General features: G+C 38.1%; 1 protein-coding gene across 2 annotated transcripts in view; it reads right to left on the bottom strand.

The window, feature by feature from the left end:
- FAM160B1 (family with sequence similarity 160 member B1) overlaps positions 1 to 17,672 on the bottom strand; it is a 47,894-nt gene that overhangs the window by 28,734 nt on the left and 1,488 nt on the right. The window contains exons 1-5 of one of the 2 annotated variants that reach the window (XM_032281748.1): positions 9,933 to 10,012; positions 7,068 to 7,158; positions 4,822 to 4,991; positions 2,331 to 2,435; positions 1,762 to 1,884 (exon numbers count right to left, since the gene is read on the bottom strand). In XM_032281748.1, coding sequence (XP_032137639.1) covers positions 1,762 to 1,884; positions 2,331 to 2,435; positions 4,822 to 4,941 — 348 coding nt within the window. In that variant the 5' untranslated portion in view covers positions 4,942 to 4,991; positions 7,068 to 7,158; positions 9,933 to 10,012. Of the gene's footprint in view, positions 1 to 1,761; positions 1,885 to 2,330; positions 2,436 to 4,821; positions 4,992 to 7,067; positions 7,159 to 9,932; positions 10,013 to 17,672 lie in introns of those variants that run through there. The other variant, XM_032281747.1, reaches the window with a different exon arrangement.

Raw genomic sequence — 17,672 nt, 5'->3', positions numbered from 1 at the left:
TGTGGGGTAGTGTGACACAGCTCTTGCACATTGTGGTAGTGGTCACACAGCTGTGTTCATCAAGCTCATAGAACGTAGACCAAAGAGTGAATTCTATTGTATGTAACTTATATCTTAAAGCAAAAAAAAGAAAAAGGAAGAAACATTTATGTATTTATGTATTCTTTATTTTTTTGAGATGGAATCTTACTCTGTTGCACAGGCTGAAGTGCAGTGCTGCAATCTTGGGTCACTGCAATCTCTGCCTCCCAGGCTCAAGTGATTCTCCTGACTCAGCCTACCAAATAACTATGATTACAGGTGTGCACTTCCACGCCCAGCTAAGGTTTGTATTTTTAGTAGAAACAGGGTTTCACCACGTTGATCAGGCTGCTCTCGAGCTCCTGACTTCAACTGATCCACCTGCCTTAGCCTCATAAAGTGCTAGGATTACAGGTGTGAGCCACCGTGCCTAGCCAGAAAAATATTTTTAAAAAAAATGAAAAAGAAGGCCAGGTGTGGTGGCTCATGCCTATAATCTTAGCCCTTTGGGAGGCTGAGATAGGAGGATTGCTTCAGCTCAGGAGTTTGAGACGTGCCTGAGCAACACAGGTAAACCCCATCTCTACAAAAAAATTTTTTATATTAGCCAGGTGTGGTGGTGCGCACCTGTAGTCCCAGCTACTTGGCAGCCTGAGGTGGGAGGATCACTAAACCAGGGAGGGTCAAGGCTGCAGTGAGCCATGGTCACGTCCTCATACTCCAGCCTGGGCTACAAAGCAAGACCCTGACTCAAAAAAATAAAAATAGAAATAAATTACAAACAATTACAAACAAACAAAAAGGTAAAAAGACAAAAACAACATCATTTTCTCTTTTTTTTTTTTAAGACATTCTCGCCCTGTCACTCAGATGGGAGTGCAGTGGCGCGATCTCAGCTCATTGCAACCTCAGCCTCCCAAGTTCAAGTAATTCCCTAGCCTCAGCCTCCTGAGTAGCTGGGACTGCAGGTGCCCAGCACCACGCCATGCTAATTTTTGTACTTTTAGTAGAGGCGGGGTTTCACCATGATGGCCAGGCTAGTCTTAAACTCCTGACCTTGTGATCTGCCCGCCTCAGCCTTCCAAAGTGCTGGGATTACAGATGTGAGCCACCACACCTGGCCCATTTTTTTCTAAAATATTCCAAAATGATTTCACTGCTGAAAAAAAGAAGTGAATGAAAGCAAAAAGTACAAAAATGTATTTTTTACTTTAAATCTGGAAGTAAAATCCAAAATACCACTTGATTTAAGTAAACTCTGATTCAGTGATTATGGCCATCAAAACAGTACAAAATACTACAGCAATCCCAACTGCTATGAGGTTGGAGAGATAACTTGTGCTTTTTTCCATCTTGTCCAAATCTGCACATGCCATCCTTATCCCAGGCCAGATTTCCCATGCTACATACTAGGGCAAACTTGACGGAAAATATGATAGCATATCAATTTCTGCGACTTGTCTATCTCTGATTCACTCTTCGAGCTGCCCTCTTTTAAGCTGTGACTTTGTATCTGTCCAGTCCCTGTACCATCTCATATATCTGGCTCAACTGCATTCTTTGAAATGCTTTTCTCCCAGGAGAATAAAACAGTGATCTTAAAGGAAAAATAATTCTGAGAAGTAAAACAAGCTAATAACCCGCAAAACATAACTCCTTCTAATATTATTCATAGAATTCAATTTTCATAATGATCTTAATGTAATTATAATTTGAAGGTTGACAAGAAGTGTATCATACCTCTAGAAAAAAGTTAACCAGGTAGGGATCCTGTTTCAGCTTTGCACACACGATACAAAGAAACTGAATCTCTTCATTTTCTGTTGGTGTTGCAAGGACTTCACCACAGAGTCGAATTAATTTCTGTGAAAAAAAATTTTTTTAACTTTTTAAACTTAGGTCACGTTTTATGAATTTGTAAAATAACCATCCATTTACCTTAAGGATATTTAAAATTTTCATATAATGCAAATACCCTGCCCTAATCAGAACACTAATAATATTTATGATTATCTATATCAAAATAAACTTAGTAAATTTTTCAAGTTCATTACTGTAAATAATTAATAAGTTACATAATAAATTCTCCTTTAGACATCATGGAGGTAAAATAAAAGGAAAATTCATGTATAAAATTTTAAAAGAGAAGAAGAAAGGCATTAAGTACACTTAATGCTATGTGATGCATAAAGAAAACTTGAGTATTTGCTAATTTGCATGTTACTTTTAGAATAATTTCTTTGCTTTTACTCTTAGAAAATTTCAACATTAAAATAAACCAAATAATTTTATGTAAAGGAAGCAAATACCTGCACTGGCCTGTGCACGTTAATGTGTGGAAGTAGTGGCTGCCGGATTCTTCCCAGGAGTTTTGTATAGAAAACCAAAACCTGCTGTTTCATTCCTGGAGGACACTGCGTATAGGAAAAAAAGAAAGACAACAGGAAAAGAACAGACAATGCAAACACATTTACTGAAGAGCTTCAAAAATCAGAAAGACAATGTATATGAATGTATTCCACCTTGTAAAGATAATGCAACTGGCCAGTTAATAACTGTTCAGAATAAAATTTTCAATCAAATATTAATGATGAGTATTCTGCAAATAAAATTATACATCTGAGACCATAATAGAGCATATGAGGCGATAGGCTCATGCAGTTACAAACAGCATGGTGATAATACGTTGTTGAGATTAGAGTTTGGTGCAGGCAATGTCAACCTGTTTATATTCTAAATGCTGGGGTAACATGAAACTATAATAGTTAACTCCCTGCCAGAACAAAGGCAAATTGTGTTACTTACACTAATGACAGACAGGTCATCAACAACTTTCCATCATATATATATAGGAGTAAATAAAGCCTCCTAACACGCATGTAAATGAAAGGAAACCTATGGTGTAAACCGTTTTGATTTTATTCTAACGTCATTTTAAATTAGAGCCGTTCCTCAGTATGCATGGTTATACCCAAATCTGTACTTACTCAATTCCTGTAGTAAGCCCTGTGGAACCTATATACGTGAAAATTCAGCCCTCTGCATAGGCAGGTTTTGCATCCTGGAAATACTGTACTTTCCATCCATGTTTGGTTGAAAAAATCTGCCTATATGTGGACCTACACAGTTCAAACCCACGTTGTTCAAGGGCCAACAGTAAACCACGTTATTTATATTACAATTATAATAGGCAAGAATGTTTAATAAATTAGTTTTTATAACATGCCAGTTGTATTAAGTATTTGCTGAAAAGCAGGTAAACCCCAGTGATCACTCACGTTGCAGATTAAGAGAGTATGAATTAACAAGATTACACTCCTTAATTAAGCTGCTTACATTGCTTCAGATTTCAAACACAGTTGCAAAATGAGTATTCCCAAGGCATTATCATAGACATGCTACCTGGAAGCGTAAACTATAATCTTATGCACAATAATATTCTTAAGCTAGCAAATACTTTATATTATTTAGATAAATCACTAATAATATTTACAATCACCTGTATTAAAATAAATTTACTAGAACTACAGTTACTAACTTTTGCTCAAAAATCAATTCATCAATTTACGATTAATAATCCTCTCCAAAGGACAGGAAAAAGGAGAAGGAGAATGAGTTGCAGAAGATTAGGGAGCAGGTGTGCTGCCTAGACAACATAAATTGAGTGAATTTAACTTAAAAGTAAAGTGGAGTATTAAAGACAGACAAAAGGAAATCATCTTGAATGCTACTATTCATAACTCTCTTTGTCATGAAAATACATCTATAGGTATCTTTTGTTTTAGTCTGATTTTTTTCACATATAGAAACTCACAGAACAGAACTATAGACTTTCAGGGCTAGGGAGGCCCCTTAGCAATCACTTCTTGGATTTTACAGAAGAGGAAGATTAACCAAAGAGACTTGTGATGGTCACAGTGTGCAAATAATGAAGTCAGAACTGGAAGCCTGGCCTCCTAATCTGAACCCGAGGCTCTTTTGTTCCTTCACTTGGCCACACAACTGGAAAACTTGTCTCTATAAGCAATTTGAAGGTTTTGGAATATAAAATATTATTGATATCATAATTTCAGCTTTGTAAAGATTTTTCAATATTCATCAGGCCTAAAAAATATAAATTGGCTCAACAGTTTAGTTAGTGTCAAAATAATCAGTGACATTTACTTCCAGGACTATGACAAATAATTCCTATTTTTCAATCTTATTTTAACTAATTTCCTTCTCTTTTTTTATTCTGAGCACATGTACTTGAGTTTATTTTCATAAATGTTTATACCGGAATTTTCTTTTTTTTTTTTTTTTGAGATGGAGTCTTCCTCTTGTTGCCTAGGCTCAAATGCAATGGCATGATCTCGGCTCACTGCAACCTCCGCCTCCTGGGATCAAGTGATTCTCCTGCCTCAGCCTCCCGAGTAGCTGGGATTACAGGCACCCGCCACTACGCCTAGCTATTTTTTGTATTTTTAGTAGAGATGGGGTTTCACCATGTTGGCCAGGGTGGTCTTGAACTCCTGACCTTGTGATCCGCCTACCTCAGCCTCCCAAAGTGCTGGGATTACAGGCGTGAGCCACCACACCCAGCCCTACACTGTGCCTAGCCAAGTACTAGTTGTTGTCCAGAGCATTTGGAATCTTTGCTATCTCTATGGACATATTTGTATAGGCCACACAATTTTCTTTTTTCCACGATCTTAATTTGAATCCTGCCATGTTCAATACACACCTTTATATTAAGTATTTGGCAGCTTCTTTATTTGTAAGACATTAATGCATGTACTACATGCCCAATTAGGAACTTACATCAGCTTTTCCTAAGGTGTATAATGTTTCCAAGATCTTGTGATGGAGCAAGTATTCCATACACGGCCCCGTCTCTCCAGATTCCCGTTCATTTTCTTCTTGAACCAGTATATCTAACATCTGTTCCAGATGCGATGGAATATTTGTATCGGTCACTGGGGCTTTATCATCTAAACAATAAAAAAATTCATCAAATATTTAAACATTTTTAAACTGCATATTTGCACCTAAAATACTCTCTGTATTTCCCTTTTCCTATTCAAACTGAGAAAAATCTGAACTATACACTTAAGCGAAGTTTATATAGTATGATTATCTCTGCTAGAATTTAGATGATGCATTTTGTCATACTCTTACCCAAAAACTAAATCAATATTCTGAAATATGGCCAGGCATGGTGGCTCACCTGAGGTCAGGAGTCCAAGACCAGCCTGGCCAACATGGTGAAACCCGTCTCTACTAAAAATACAAAAACATTAGCTGGGCATGGTGGCAGGTGCCTGTAATTTCAGCTACTTAGATGGCTGAAGCAGGAGAATCACTTGAACCCGGGAGGCGGCGGTTGCACAAAATGTTCTATATATACTTGTAACTAAAATATTTTTTTCACTTAGCCAGTTCAGAAGATCTGAATTTTAAGTCTCTTTAAATAGAAATAGGTTGGCCTTGAACATTAAGGCAAATAACCCAGGATATATGAAAAGGACAGATTCTGTTTTTGATTGCTAGTACGTTACTTCATAGGATTGGGAAGCCTATCATGTAAAGCCCCTAGTTCATTTTCATCTATTAAAATATGAGAAGCCAAAAGGAAAAGCCTCTATTAAAACTACTAACATCGCTCATTAACAGATAGCTATTTCCAAAATCTGTTTTTCAAAGTTGCTTCTCAGGACAAATTTTATTAAATATTATTAATTTCTTATAATAAAATTAAAATTTAGTGATACTTTTAACACATCACAGACTCAAACATCACATGATTTTATCAACCTATCCTTATTATACTAAGGTTAAATTACTCCTAAAGATGTAAAGTTTTATAGAACATTTAAATACAAAATATATTAGGAAATGCCAAATTCCTATTTATGTCTCTAGTTTTCATTTACTTTATACTTCTATAGTTTGAACAACACAATTCTGGTATGCTACGTACTGATATGTTGCTTTGTCTGTATCTGTACAAACACAGAGAGAAAACCATAACACTAAGCTATGGAGAAAACAATGGATAGAGAACGGTCACGCTTGTTTTCAGGAGGACATAGGTACCAAGTTTGATATAGTATGGGACAGTTGTTAAAAGCATGGGGCCTGGAGTCAGACAACTTGGATACAAATCTTGGCTCTGTCACTTTCAGCTGGATGAACTGGTGCAAATTACGTAAACATCAGTCACCAACATCTATACAATGGAACTAATAAACACTAGTGAGTACTGCTATATGATTTCAATGAAATAATAAATCCCAGTCCTTAGCACAGAGTAAGAATTCAAGAAATGTCATGTCTCATTTCAGATTCTAAAATGAGTAGCCTAGCGTTAGTAAAAGACAATTTATAAATTTTCTTGTAATTTACTTTTTAAAAATGTGTTTTCCCCATAATCGTAGCCTTTATATATACAAATACTCCAGGAAAGAATGAATAGTCAAGGATGGTTTGATTACAATTATTTATGGCAATAATAATAATAATAATAATAACCAAAAAGACTTTTTAAACTGACAAATAAATTAACTGTAAATTTGACTGGACAGGATTAAAATCGTAGCTCCCTATAAAAAAGATCCATTCTCATCATCCCTAAACTAAAAATGGCATTGTGCCTTTGGATATGCTATTTTTTCCATCTGAAATGTTGTTATTTGCTCCATACTTTATTACAATGTACATATTTATTTCTGCTACTAGATTCAAAAAATCTTTTAAAGCAAGAACTTATTCATTTCCTCAAAGCCACGGAAGCAGGAAAAAACAATTATAAGGGCTAAGAGCAGTCTTTTGAAAAGGCAGCTCCTCTCAAGAAACATTTCTGCATATCTGCTGGCTAAACATCTAAATGAAGTTAGAAATTAAATATATATTTTTGTCTAATTTTTACTTACTGCACAAATATAAAGGATTTTTTCTTTTAACAAATCACCTATAATCCCGTCAGCTTGCCAAGTGAACTATTCTTATTTTTTCGCGCTTCCTCTTGTTAAATGACATGTCTAATCTGCACATCCACCACTGCTTACCAATATACTCTTCAGGGGATCCTGTAGTGCTAAGTAGCAATGTTCCTATTTCATTATGTCGCCAAATTTTGGTCCATGGGCCAGATCCAGCCTTGCCATCAGTTTTGTATATAAAACATAAAAATGCATTGGAAAAAAGGAAAGCTCATTTTTTAGCCGCAGAGCTGAAGAACTGCAACCGAGTCTGTATGGTCCACAAAGCCTATATGGCCTTTCACGGAATAGTTTGCTAACCCTTGACCTAATCTATTATCATTCCGCATATTCACTTTCCATCCTTCCTATTTCTGAGAAAAACAGATGTAACCAAAAGATAACTTCCAAAGACTCTGTACACCGTATCTACCTGTTTCCTGCGTTTATATCCTTGTTCTGCTTTCTACCTTATTTTGATGGATGAACTGTACTCACATGTAATTAAGGCCATGCATCTACTTTTACAGAAGATCCCTTCATCCCTTGCCTACTTAAGGATATTGTGCAGAAATAATCTCATCTGGCTCACACCTGTAATCCCAGCACTCTGGGAGGCCAAGGTGGGTGGATCACTTGAGGTCAGGAGTTCGAGACCAGTCTGGCCAACATGGTGAAACCCCATCTCTACTAAAAATACAAAAATTAGTCAGGCGTGGTGGGGGGCTACCTATAATCCCAGCTACTTGGGAGGTTGAGGTACAAGAATCACTTCCACCTGGGAAGCAGAAGGTTGCAGTAAGCCAAGGTAGAATCTGAAAAGACTCCATCTCAAAAAACAAAGAAAAAGAAATGCTATCATTTTGCTCGTGTCTGCCTTTTTCTCTACTAGATTGCTCCCATAAAATAAAACTGCAATATCTCATATCTTAAAAAATTTAAAAACCCTCTCCTGCCACCATATCTTCCTCTCGGCCCCTTTAGACTAATACGCCTCATGAGAGCAGTCTATATGCATTGTCTATACATCTTTTCCACCCATTTTCTCTTTTTTATGAGCAGAGTCTTCCTCTGTCACCCAGGCTGGAGTGCAGTGGTGCCATCTCTACTCACTACAACCTCCACCTCCTCAGTTCAAGCAATTCTCCTGCCTCAGCCTCCCGAGTAGCTGGTATTAAAGGTGTTCATCACCACACCCGGCTAATTTTTTATATATTTTTTAAAGCTTGGGTGTCTCACCATGTTGCCCAGGCTGGTCTTGAACTCCCGGCCTCAAGCGATCTGCCCACCTCGGCCTCCCAAAGGCTGGGATTACAGGTGTGAGCCACCACGCCCAGCATGTTGGGATTACAGGTGTGAGGCACTGTGCCCAGCCAGTTCCACCCATTTTCTCTTAATCCTACTCCAATCAGGCTTTCTTTCTCCTCCCTGACATTAAAATAGCTCTTATCGAGAACACTAATGTGTGTCCTGTAGCTAAATCCAGTGATCCATTCTTAGTATTCATTAACCTGACATCAGCATCATTTGACACAATTAATCCTTCTCTCCTCTTCTAGGCTTTTAAGGACACCATTTGCTATTGGCTGTCTTCTTCCTTACTGGCAAAAGCAGTGTCCTTTGCTACTGTCCTCATCTTCCCAATCTCTAAACACCAAGAGTTCTGTCTTGGACACCTTCTCTCCTCCATTTGTCCTTACTCCTTAGATAATCTCATCCAGTCGCAGGGCTTTAAATCCTACTTACATGTTAATAACTCTCAGTTTCATGTCTCTAGTTTAAATCTCTTAAGTCCACATTCCTGTTGCCAGTTGTCTATCTCCCATATCCAAGTGGATGTATAATAGGCATCTCACACTCAGCACGTTCAAAATGTGCTCACAAACCTGCTCCTTCTGCAGTCTCCCCATTCTCAGTAAGTGGCAGCTCTAGTTTTCTAGCTTCTTAAGCCCAAAACTTTGGAGTTATATCTTTGACACTTACTCCCTTAACCCTAATATCCAATCCATCAACAAATCTTTCTTTAAAATGTATCCAGAATGTAATCTCCTTAGCACCTCCACCCTGGCCTAAGCCACTATTGTCTCTTGCTGAGACTGCTGTGACAGTAACCTAACTGTCTTACCAGCTTCACCCCTGTATCCCCGTCAATCTAAGTTTTTTCACAGAAATCAAAGGGATCAAACAGATTATGTTCCAGCTCTACTCAAAACCCTCAAAAGACTTCTCACTTACAGTAAAAGTTAAAACCTTTACAACAGCTCACGAGGCCCTGGGGAAATATACAACCCTCCCCTGAGCCCCCACCTCTGTCTTCTTTCACCTCCTGCCACTTTTCTCCTTCACTTTGCTCTATCCACGCTGGCTTCCTTAAAGTTCCTGGAATATGCCAAGTATGCCACATGCTCTGGCCTGAGGATTGGTGAGTTAGTTCTCATTCTCGAGACACTCTTCCCTCAGATATCCAGTAGGCACGCTTCCTTTCTCCTTTAGATTTCAGCTCACAAGTCATGTTGGGCAATGAGGTTTTCTCTAACCTAAAATAGCCAACTGCCCACTCCCATCACCCAAACGTACCCCAGTGCGCCTTTAGCCTGCTTCATTTTCCCTTGGCGCTTTTCATCTGACTCACTATACCTATCTGTCTATATGCTGTCTGCCTCCTCCCAATCAATACATAAGCTCTGTGAGGACAGCAGTCTTGTCTGTTTGACTGACTGTTCTATCCTCCGGTGCCTCGACAATGCCTGACACATAGTAGTAGGTGCTCAACAGATAAATGAGTGACTGAAGCTTAAAGACAAATTAAATATAAGGTTGTCTATAAACTTAAATATAAAATAACTTTGAAGACTTATTTAAAAAATATTTTATGGCGGGATGGGAGAAAAAAAAGAAAAAAAAAATTTAGTATTTCACAAATTTTCAGTTAATATCAGCATTGTTCCTTACCTGAAGTCTCTATGTAGTAATGGGTAATTGCCTTCCAGTGATAAACAAAATCTTCTTGTAAAGGAAGAGAAGGTGCAAGCTACAAAAACACACACAAAAAGACCACAACAATTAAGAAAATGGCATTGAAAGTTTCCCATAACTTATAACTCTATATTTATTTATTACAATGTAAAGGTAGCATAAAAATAAGGGGCACACTTTGTTTTATGTGTCAGATATCAAAGAGAAACAAAATAAGTCGAATCCAAGAAAGTAAAAATGAGTTATCAAGAAAGAGGAAAAACATATTTATCAACATTATTATTAAACTACAGTACTGGGCTTTTTTTTCGTCCCCTGACACTTGTTTAAAAGTAGGTTTCAGGCTGGGCACAATGGCTCATGCCTGTAATCCCAACCTCTAGGAGGCCAAGGTAGATGAATCACTTGAGGTCAAGAGCTCAAGACCAGCCAGGCCAAGATGGTGAAATCCCATCTCTACTAAAAACACAAAAATTAGCTGGGGGTGGTGCTGTGCATCTGTAGTCCCAGTTACTGGCAGGAAAATCGCTTAAACCTGGGAGGTGGAGGTTGCAGTGAGCCAAGATCATGCCACTGCACTCCAGCCTGGGTGACAGAACGAGACTGTCTACAAAAAAAAAAAAAAAAAAAAAAAAAAAAATTAAAAAAAGTACATTTCAAAGGTATGTTAAATGAAAACATACCAACATTCTGTTACTGACATATCAGTAAAATGAAATTACTAATAGCCAGGGATCTTTGTACCTAGGACTTTGAAATGCAAAACAGTAAAAAGCTGATACGTAATTAGTTACACGTCATCACTACTAAAACATATACCAAAGTCAACTTTGTAATCAGATTAAAACTGTCCCCTACATTCAATGACATACAGATGTAAATCTTTTCAAGCTTGGATTAGGCAGTGTATATTTTTAGCAAAATAACTACATGAACAAGACATCAGCAATTTAAATTCCACAAAGTCAAAAATGCTCTATATTTTAGCTCTAAAACTTACTTCAGGAGTTTTATGACCAAAATTATATCCCCTCAGCCATCTTACAGCAAACCTACAGGTATTTCAAATGTGTGTTAAATGGATAGAAAAAGATTTGCATACACCTCTGCATTTCTTTTCCTTAAAGAGTGAAAGAGAGTGAGAGCTCTCCTAGTGCCAGTGTTGTCAGAGGCCTTTGAACCAGAGCGACTCCATCTTGAACAGGAGTTGGGTAAAATGAAGCTAAGACTTGCTGGGCTGCATTCCCATGAGGTTAGGCATTCTTAGTCACAGGTTGAGACTGCAGGTCACAGGTCTGATATCACAAGATACAGGTCGTAAAGACCCTGCTGATAAACAGCATTAGGTAAAGAAGCTGGCCAAAACCCACCAAAATCAAGATGGTCACAAAAGTGACCTCGGTTGTTCTTACTGCTTATTATACACTAATTATAATGCATTAGCATGCTAAAAGCCACTCCCACTAGTGCCAGGACAGCCTTCAAATGCCATGGCAATGTCAGAAAGATAGTCTAAAAAGGGGAGGAACCCTCAGTGCCAAGAATGGCCCACCCCTTTCCCCAGAAAACTCATGAATAATCCACCCCTTGCTTAGTATATGATCAAGAAATAACTAGAAAAACAGGCAACTAGTAGCTCTTGGGGATGCCATGGAGTACCCATTCTTTTGTTTCTTTACTTCTCCAGAGTCCATTTTCATATACTTCATCTAAACAGATGACCTACAAGAGGTCATGTCACTCCTGCACTTCTACTGGTACCATTTTGATTTCTTGGTGTCCTCAGCCTCCGCCTCAGAGCTGGCAACCGTGCCAAAACAATTTCTGAACTATTGTCCAAATTATAAATATTGGTCATAAACATCTTAAGTATTTCAATCAAGATGAAATGCATTTATGGAATAAAATAGACCCGAAAATATTTCACCAATCATCAATATCTTCCACTGTAAATAGTTCTGGATTAAGAGAATAAAATATTCACCTTATTTAAAAAAAAAAAATTTAAAAAAAAGATTGCAAGAAAGGAGTTAAAACCTTCAGGAGTACTTTAGCTTCAAGGAGAACATGGGGAAAAAAAATACTTATGGGAGATTGAGGGGAAAAAAATTAGGAAGAAAATTAAGAATCAAAGTATTACCTTGGGAAAACAGTATCATCTTCCTGAAATTTTTAGATTGAAAAAATGGTTTAATCAGCTATTTGTTTTTAGAATGTTCTCAAAATATATAAAAACTTTTCCTAATTTTTTTGGACCTGACTTCTATAGACTACCTTTACATAGTTAAGTACATTCACACGTGGGACAAACCCAAATGAAATTTGTTGTTTCAGGAACTGTAGCTAGCTTCTTAATGTGTTAATTTTTTCCTAAGCAACCTCTGGGGTATATGAGGAATTACAGCATCCTTTTTCCAGATTATTTCAGAAGTGGGATTTAACTGTATTTCAAGGGAATTGAAACTGTAATTCTCTGGTCACTAGGCAGATAAGTCTTACTGCATTTGTGTCAGGCAGGAGCTTGTAGGTTACAGTGAAATTCAAAGCAGCATGGTGTTAGTTACTTTGTTACCTCTCTCCAAGAGTTAGATTTAAATAAGAAACCTATTTAAGTAGAAAGCTAAACAGTTCTAAATTGCTAATAACTTAGATTAGTAACAATCTTGTTCAAACATGAATAAATTTCCTTATTTATGTAAAACTTTCTAGTAAACTTCCCACTTTCATTACTAACTCTAACATGCTAATTACCTGTTTTATCATTGCATAAAAACGTTTATGCTCTGAGTTAAGAAAAAAACGTGTGAATCAGTACCAAGAGATTCCAATTTAACTTTTACAACACAGAGAATCAAAAGTCTAAAAATTCATGCAATGACTATCTCAACCCCAAACTGACATGAACCTTAACTAGACTTTGCTTTCTCTAGAAAGCCTGGCCAGGCTCTTCCTGGGAGGATGGAGTCCCATATGTACCTTGATACCCTTTATCAGCTGGCTTGCTCTCTATCCCACTTTTATCACCTATCCCACTTTTGTCATTGTTTAATTATCCATCTCTTCCACTAGATTGTCAGCTCTATGAGGGTTGGGACTGTGCTATCTTTTTCATTACTCAATGTCTGGTTTCCAACTCAGGGATGACACAGAGTTAAGTATTTGATAATGTATATTAAAGTGCATAAATGAGTAACACAGAAGTTACTGCCTTTTAATGAGTAGTTATGTGCCAGATGCAATACAGCAAATTTTGCACATACTGTATGGTCTTATGCTCTCACGATAAACCTATTTTGCCCAAATTCCAAAGACTCAAAATCAGTTAACAGACTTACCCAAGGAAACACTGCCTTTAACTGGAAGGCTGGACTGTGTCCAATATACCTATCACACAAAAGCATCTAAATGGATAATTTGGATGAAAACTAATATTCTAAGAGCCACCTCTGCTTTTACTGTGTCTCATATATCATCAACATTCCACTCCCGGATTTTTTAAATGCTTCTTTCTGTCCCCAACTTTCCTAATGATCTTTCCCCATCTTTTCTGCCTCTCCAAAGTTTTGCTCACTTCCTCCCAGAAAGCCTTCTCTAACAATTCCAATCCTAAATGCTTGGTCTCTTTTCCTATAGGGTTCACTGGCTAAACCAATCATCCAAATGACAATAATGGTTGACATTTACTGAGCACTTACTATGTGACAGACACTGCACTAAGCACTTCATGTACATTATCTCATTTTAATCTTCACCACAATTTTATGATAGGTTTAATTATTTCCATTTATAATGAAGAAATGGAAATGTATACAAATCAAGTAACTTGTCCAAGTGTAGAAGGAAGGGACAGAGGCAGGAATGGAACCTGATTCTGTGTGGCTCTATGGGTTAGATCACATTCTTAGGCATTCCTTATTCTATAATAACATGTATATTTGTTTGGTTTCCCAAATGAGACTGTAAGCATTGTGACCAAGGACACAAGTCACCCAGTACATCTTGTTTCCCTCACATTGTGCCATGCTTTCTGGTGACTCAGAAAACATGCTGAATGAGTGAAGGACTAAAGTGAGAGATCACTTGTTGGAAAAGAATATGCCTAAGAAAACATGAGACATATTTGATTTGTGGTTTGAATTTCCAGGGCACGGGAGATTTTTAAGGAATTACTAGTCTCAACAATTGACACTAACTCTTAACTATAATTTGAAAAGAAAACATTGCATTCACATTCTGAAAGATGACTTCCATTGAAGGAATTAGTTAAAATGATAAAACTCTTCCCTGACACTGACCTTTATCTTCTCTGGGAGAAATCTGCCCACTAAGGAGGAACTGGTTGGAATTTAAGAGGAGCATGCCCTTGGCACGCTGCCTAGTGAGGACTAGGCTCTCAACAAATACTAACTTGTACTAAATGGAAAGTGTTTGATCTATCTTTTGAAGAAGTTGTGTTAAAACAATCTATTCTAACCCTGGAACTAACTACAAGAGAGGTCTGAATTCAGACTTGTGACATGTGGCAACTGTCTAAGAGAACAGATTCACTTCATAAGCCTCTTACTGGCCCATCATTTCTATACTGAGGGAAGACCATCTTTTTTTTTTTTTTTTTTTTTTTTTTTTTTTTCCCCTGAGGCGGAGTTTCGCTCTTGTTACCCAGGCTGGAGTGCAATGGCGCGATCTCGGCTCATCGCAACCTCCGCTTCCTGGGTTCAGGCAAGTCTCCTGCCTCAGCCTCCTGAGTAGCTGGGATTACAGGCACACGCCACCATGCCCAGCTGATTTTTTTGTATTTTTAGTAGAGACGGGGTTTCACCATGTTGACCAGGATGGGAAGACCATCATTTCTAAAAAGGGAGGCAGGAGTTACATTACAGTTCTTGTTTTTGATCAAGAAGACGTGAACAACAAGGCTCGATGGCTCACACCTGTAATCTCGGCACTTTGGGAGGCTGAGGTGGGGGATCATGAGGTCAGAAGTTCAAGGCCAGCCTGACCAACATGGTGAAACCCCGTCTCTACTAAAAATACAAAAATTAGCCAGGCGTGGTGGTGGGCGCTTGAAATCCTAGCTACTCTGGAGGCTGAGGCAGAGAATTGCTTGAACCCAGGAGGTAGAGGTTGCAGTGAGCCAAGATTCAGCTACTGCACTCCAGCCTGGGCAATAGAACAAGACTCCATCTAAAAAAAAAAAAGGTGTGACTTTCTCTTCTATCAGTTTAATAACACATTTTCAAATGCTAATTTTGGAAAATATCTTAGCCGTATTTTTTATCTTGTAAGTAGTTACCAGGGAGTGAGGAGAAACCATTAATTAAACAATAAGAAAAACTCTATGTTTAAACCTCATTTACATGAATACATTTATTCAAGGCTAAAAAACCATTTGGGCCAGGCATGATGGCTCCATGCCTATAATCCCAGCACTTTAAGAGATGAAGGTCGAAGGATCACTCAAGCCCAAAAACGTAAGACCAGTCTGGGCAGCATTGTAGACCCAGAGTCTACAAAAAAAAAATTTTTTTTAATTGGGTGTGGTGGCACAGGCCTATAGTCCCAGCTACTCGAGAGGCTGAGGAAGGAGAATCGTTTGAGCCCTGGAGGTGGAGGCTGCAGTGAGCTATGATCACACCACTGCACTCTAGCCTGGGTGACAGAGACCCTGTCTCGAAAAATAAACAAATAGTTAAATTAAAAACTCATTTGAAGGCTCATCCAATTAAGGAAACCTGGAAAGTAATCATACAAAAATGATTAAGAAAGCATTCCTCCACAGACTTATCCAACAAAATAATGAAAAAAGGCCATGTCAGTATCCAGGTATTTTCTGTCTCTGTATAATCCTGATAATTATGTTAATTGGAATACTGCATCAGGAAATGCTAATTGGGCATACAAATGAACAGGAACACACAGAAGAGCTAATGAAATGAACTGAGGAATGGTAGGATTGCTTCAGAGAGGAAAATGTCAAGCAAATCAATAAACAGAACTGAATAACTGGAAACTTATCTTGGGCAACAGAAAAAGTTCTTCAAATACCACAAGTATGGTTTACTCATCATTGCATATGAGTTCATTACCAAGAGTGAATGTTAAAAGGAGGAATAAACGGTTAGTACAGTATATCAAACATTTTTCATGAGATTTAGCCTCCTATCAAGATAAATTGGGTGGTGCCACAGATGAAAACATTAGGTATAAGCAAATGAAATCATTACATTTCTAAATGCAATGCATTAATTCCAGGACCATCCGAATACAAGTCAACTTTTTCTAACCAACCTCAGCAAAGTAGGCTAAGGATATTACAGAGCAGGAGCCAGATAATTTGGCAGATGCTAATATATACAATTATAAAAAGATAACGAGGACAAGAAAACACAGGCCTCCGGATAAAAATGGGCCTTTACTAGGAGAGCGGGGAAAGCCATCTTGCTTTTTCTAAGTACTTATTTCTGTAAATACCAGCTTGATGGTAAATGATATAATCTATGGGGGACTAATTCCAGGACCTCTCTTTCCACCCCTAAAATCTGAGGATGCTCAAGTCCCTCTTATAAAATGGCATAGTATTTGCATATAACCTATGCATACCTGTATACTTTAAATCATCTCTAGATTGCTTATAATACCTAATATAATACCTACACATCACTTTATTCGCATGGATTCAAGGTAGTACTTGAATGTGGCAAATTCAAGTTTTGCTTTTTGGAACTCTGCAGAATTTTTTTCTCCCGTGAATATTTTTTACCTGAGTTTGGTGCGTCAGATGCAGAGCCTATGGATAAGATGGCTGACTGTAACGTAGTAAATTTTTATTCCCAAGTATCTCATTTAGTGTTCCCAGGTATCTCATACATTTAATGTTAAAAATAAAATTATTCAGGCCAGGTATGGTGGCTCATACCTATAATCCCAGCACTTTGGGAGGCCAAACCAGATGGATCACTTGAAGTCAGAAGTTCAAGACCAGCCTGGCCAACATGGTGAAACCCCATCTCTACTGGAAAAGAAAAAAAAAAGTAGCCGGTGTGGTGGTGCGTGCCTGTAATCCCAGCTACTACGGAAGCTGAGGCAGGAGAATCACTTGAACCTGGGAGGCAGAGGTTGCAGTGAGCCAAGATCACACCACTGCACTCCAACCTGGGCAACAGAATGAGATTTGGTCTCAAAAATAAATAAATAAATAAATTCATTCTCGGCATAAATGTTATAATAAATTGCAGTTAAATTATTTTAACAAAAGTGCTTTGGAGTGTGCATCATCAAGAAGAAACTAAAAGTTGTCTTGAGGTCTACAACTGTCATTTCCCTCTGTGTAATACTGCTCTACATTCATGAAACCCTGTTTTATGTTTTTTTGTTTGATGTTTGCCCAAGAGCTTGTCTTAGAGCTAAATTTTTTTTTTTTTTTTTTTTTTTTTTTGAGACGGAGTTTCACTCATGTTACCCAGGCTGGAGTGCAATGGCACGATCTCGGCTCACCGCAACCTCCGCCTCCTGGGTTCAGGCAATTCTCCTGCCTCAGCCTCCTGAGTAGCTGGGATTACAGGCACGCACCACCATGCCCAGCTAATTTTTTGTATTTTTAGTAGAGACGGGGTTTCACCATGTTGACCAGGATGGTCTCGATCTCTTGACCTCGTGATCCACCCGCCTCGGCCTCCCAAAGTGCTGGGATTACAGGCTTGAGCCACTGCGCCCGGC

This window comes from Sapajus apella, unplaced genomic scaffold (genome assembly GCF_009761245.1).
Source record: "Sapajus apella isolate SASKATOON/1434 unplaced genomic scaffold, GSC_monkey_1.0 scaffold13, whole genome shotgun sequence".
Lineage (NCBI taxonomy): Eukaryota > Metazoa > Chordata > Mammalia > Primates > Cebidae > Sapajus > Sapajus apella.
The sequence above is the reverse complement of the archived record's forward strand: the minus strand, read 5'-3'. Positions and strand labels throughout refer to the sequence as shown.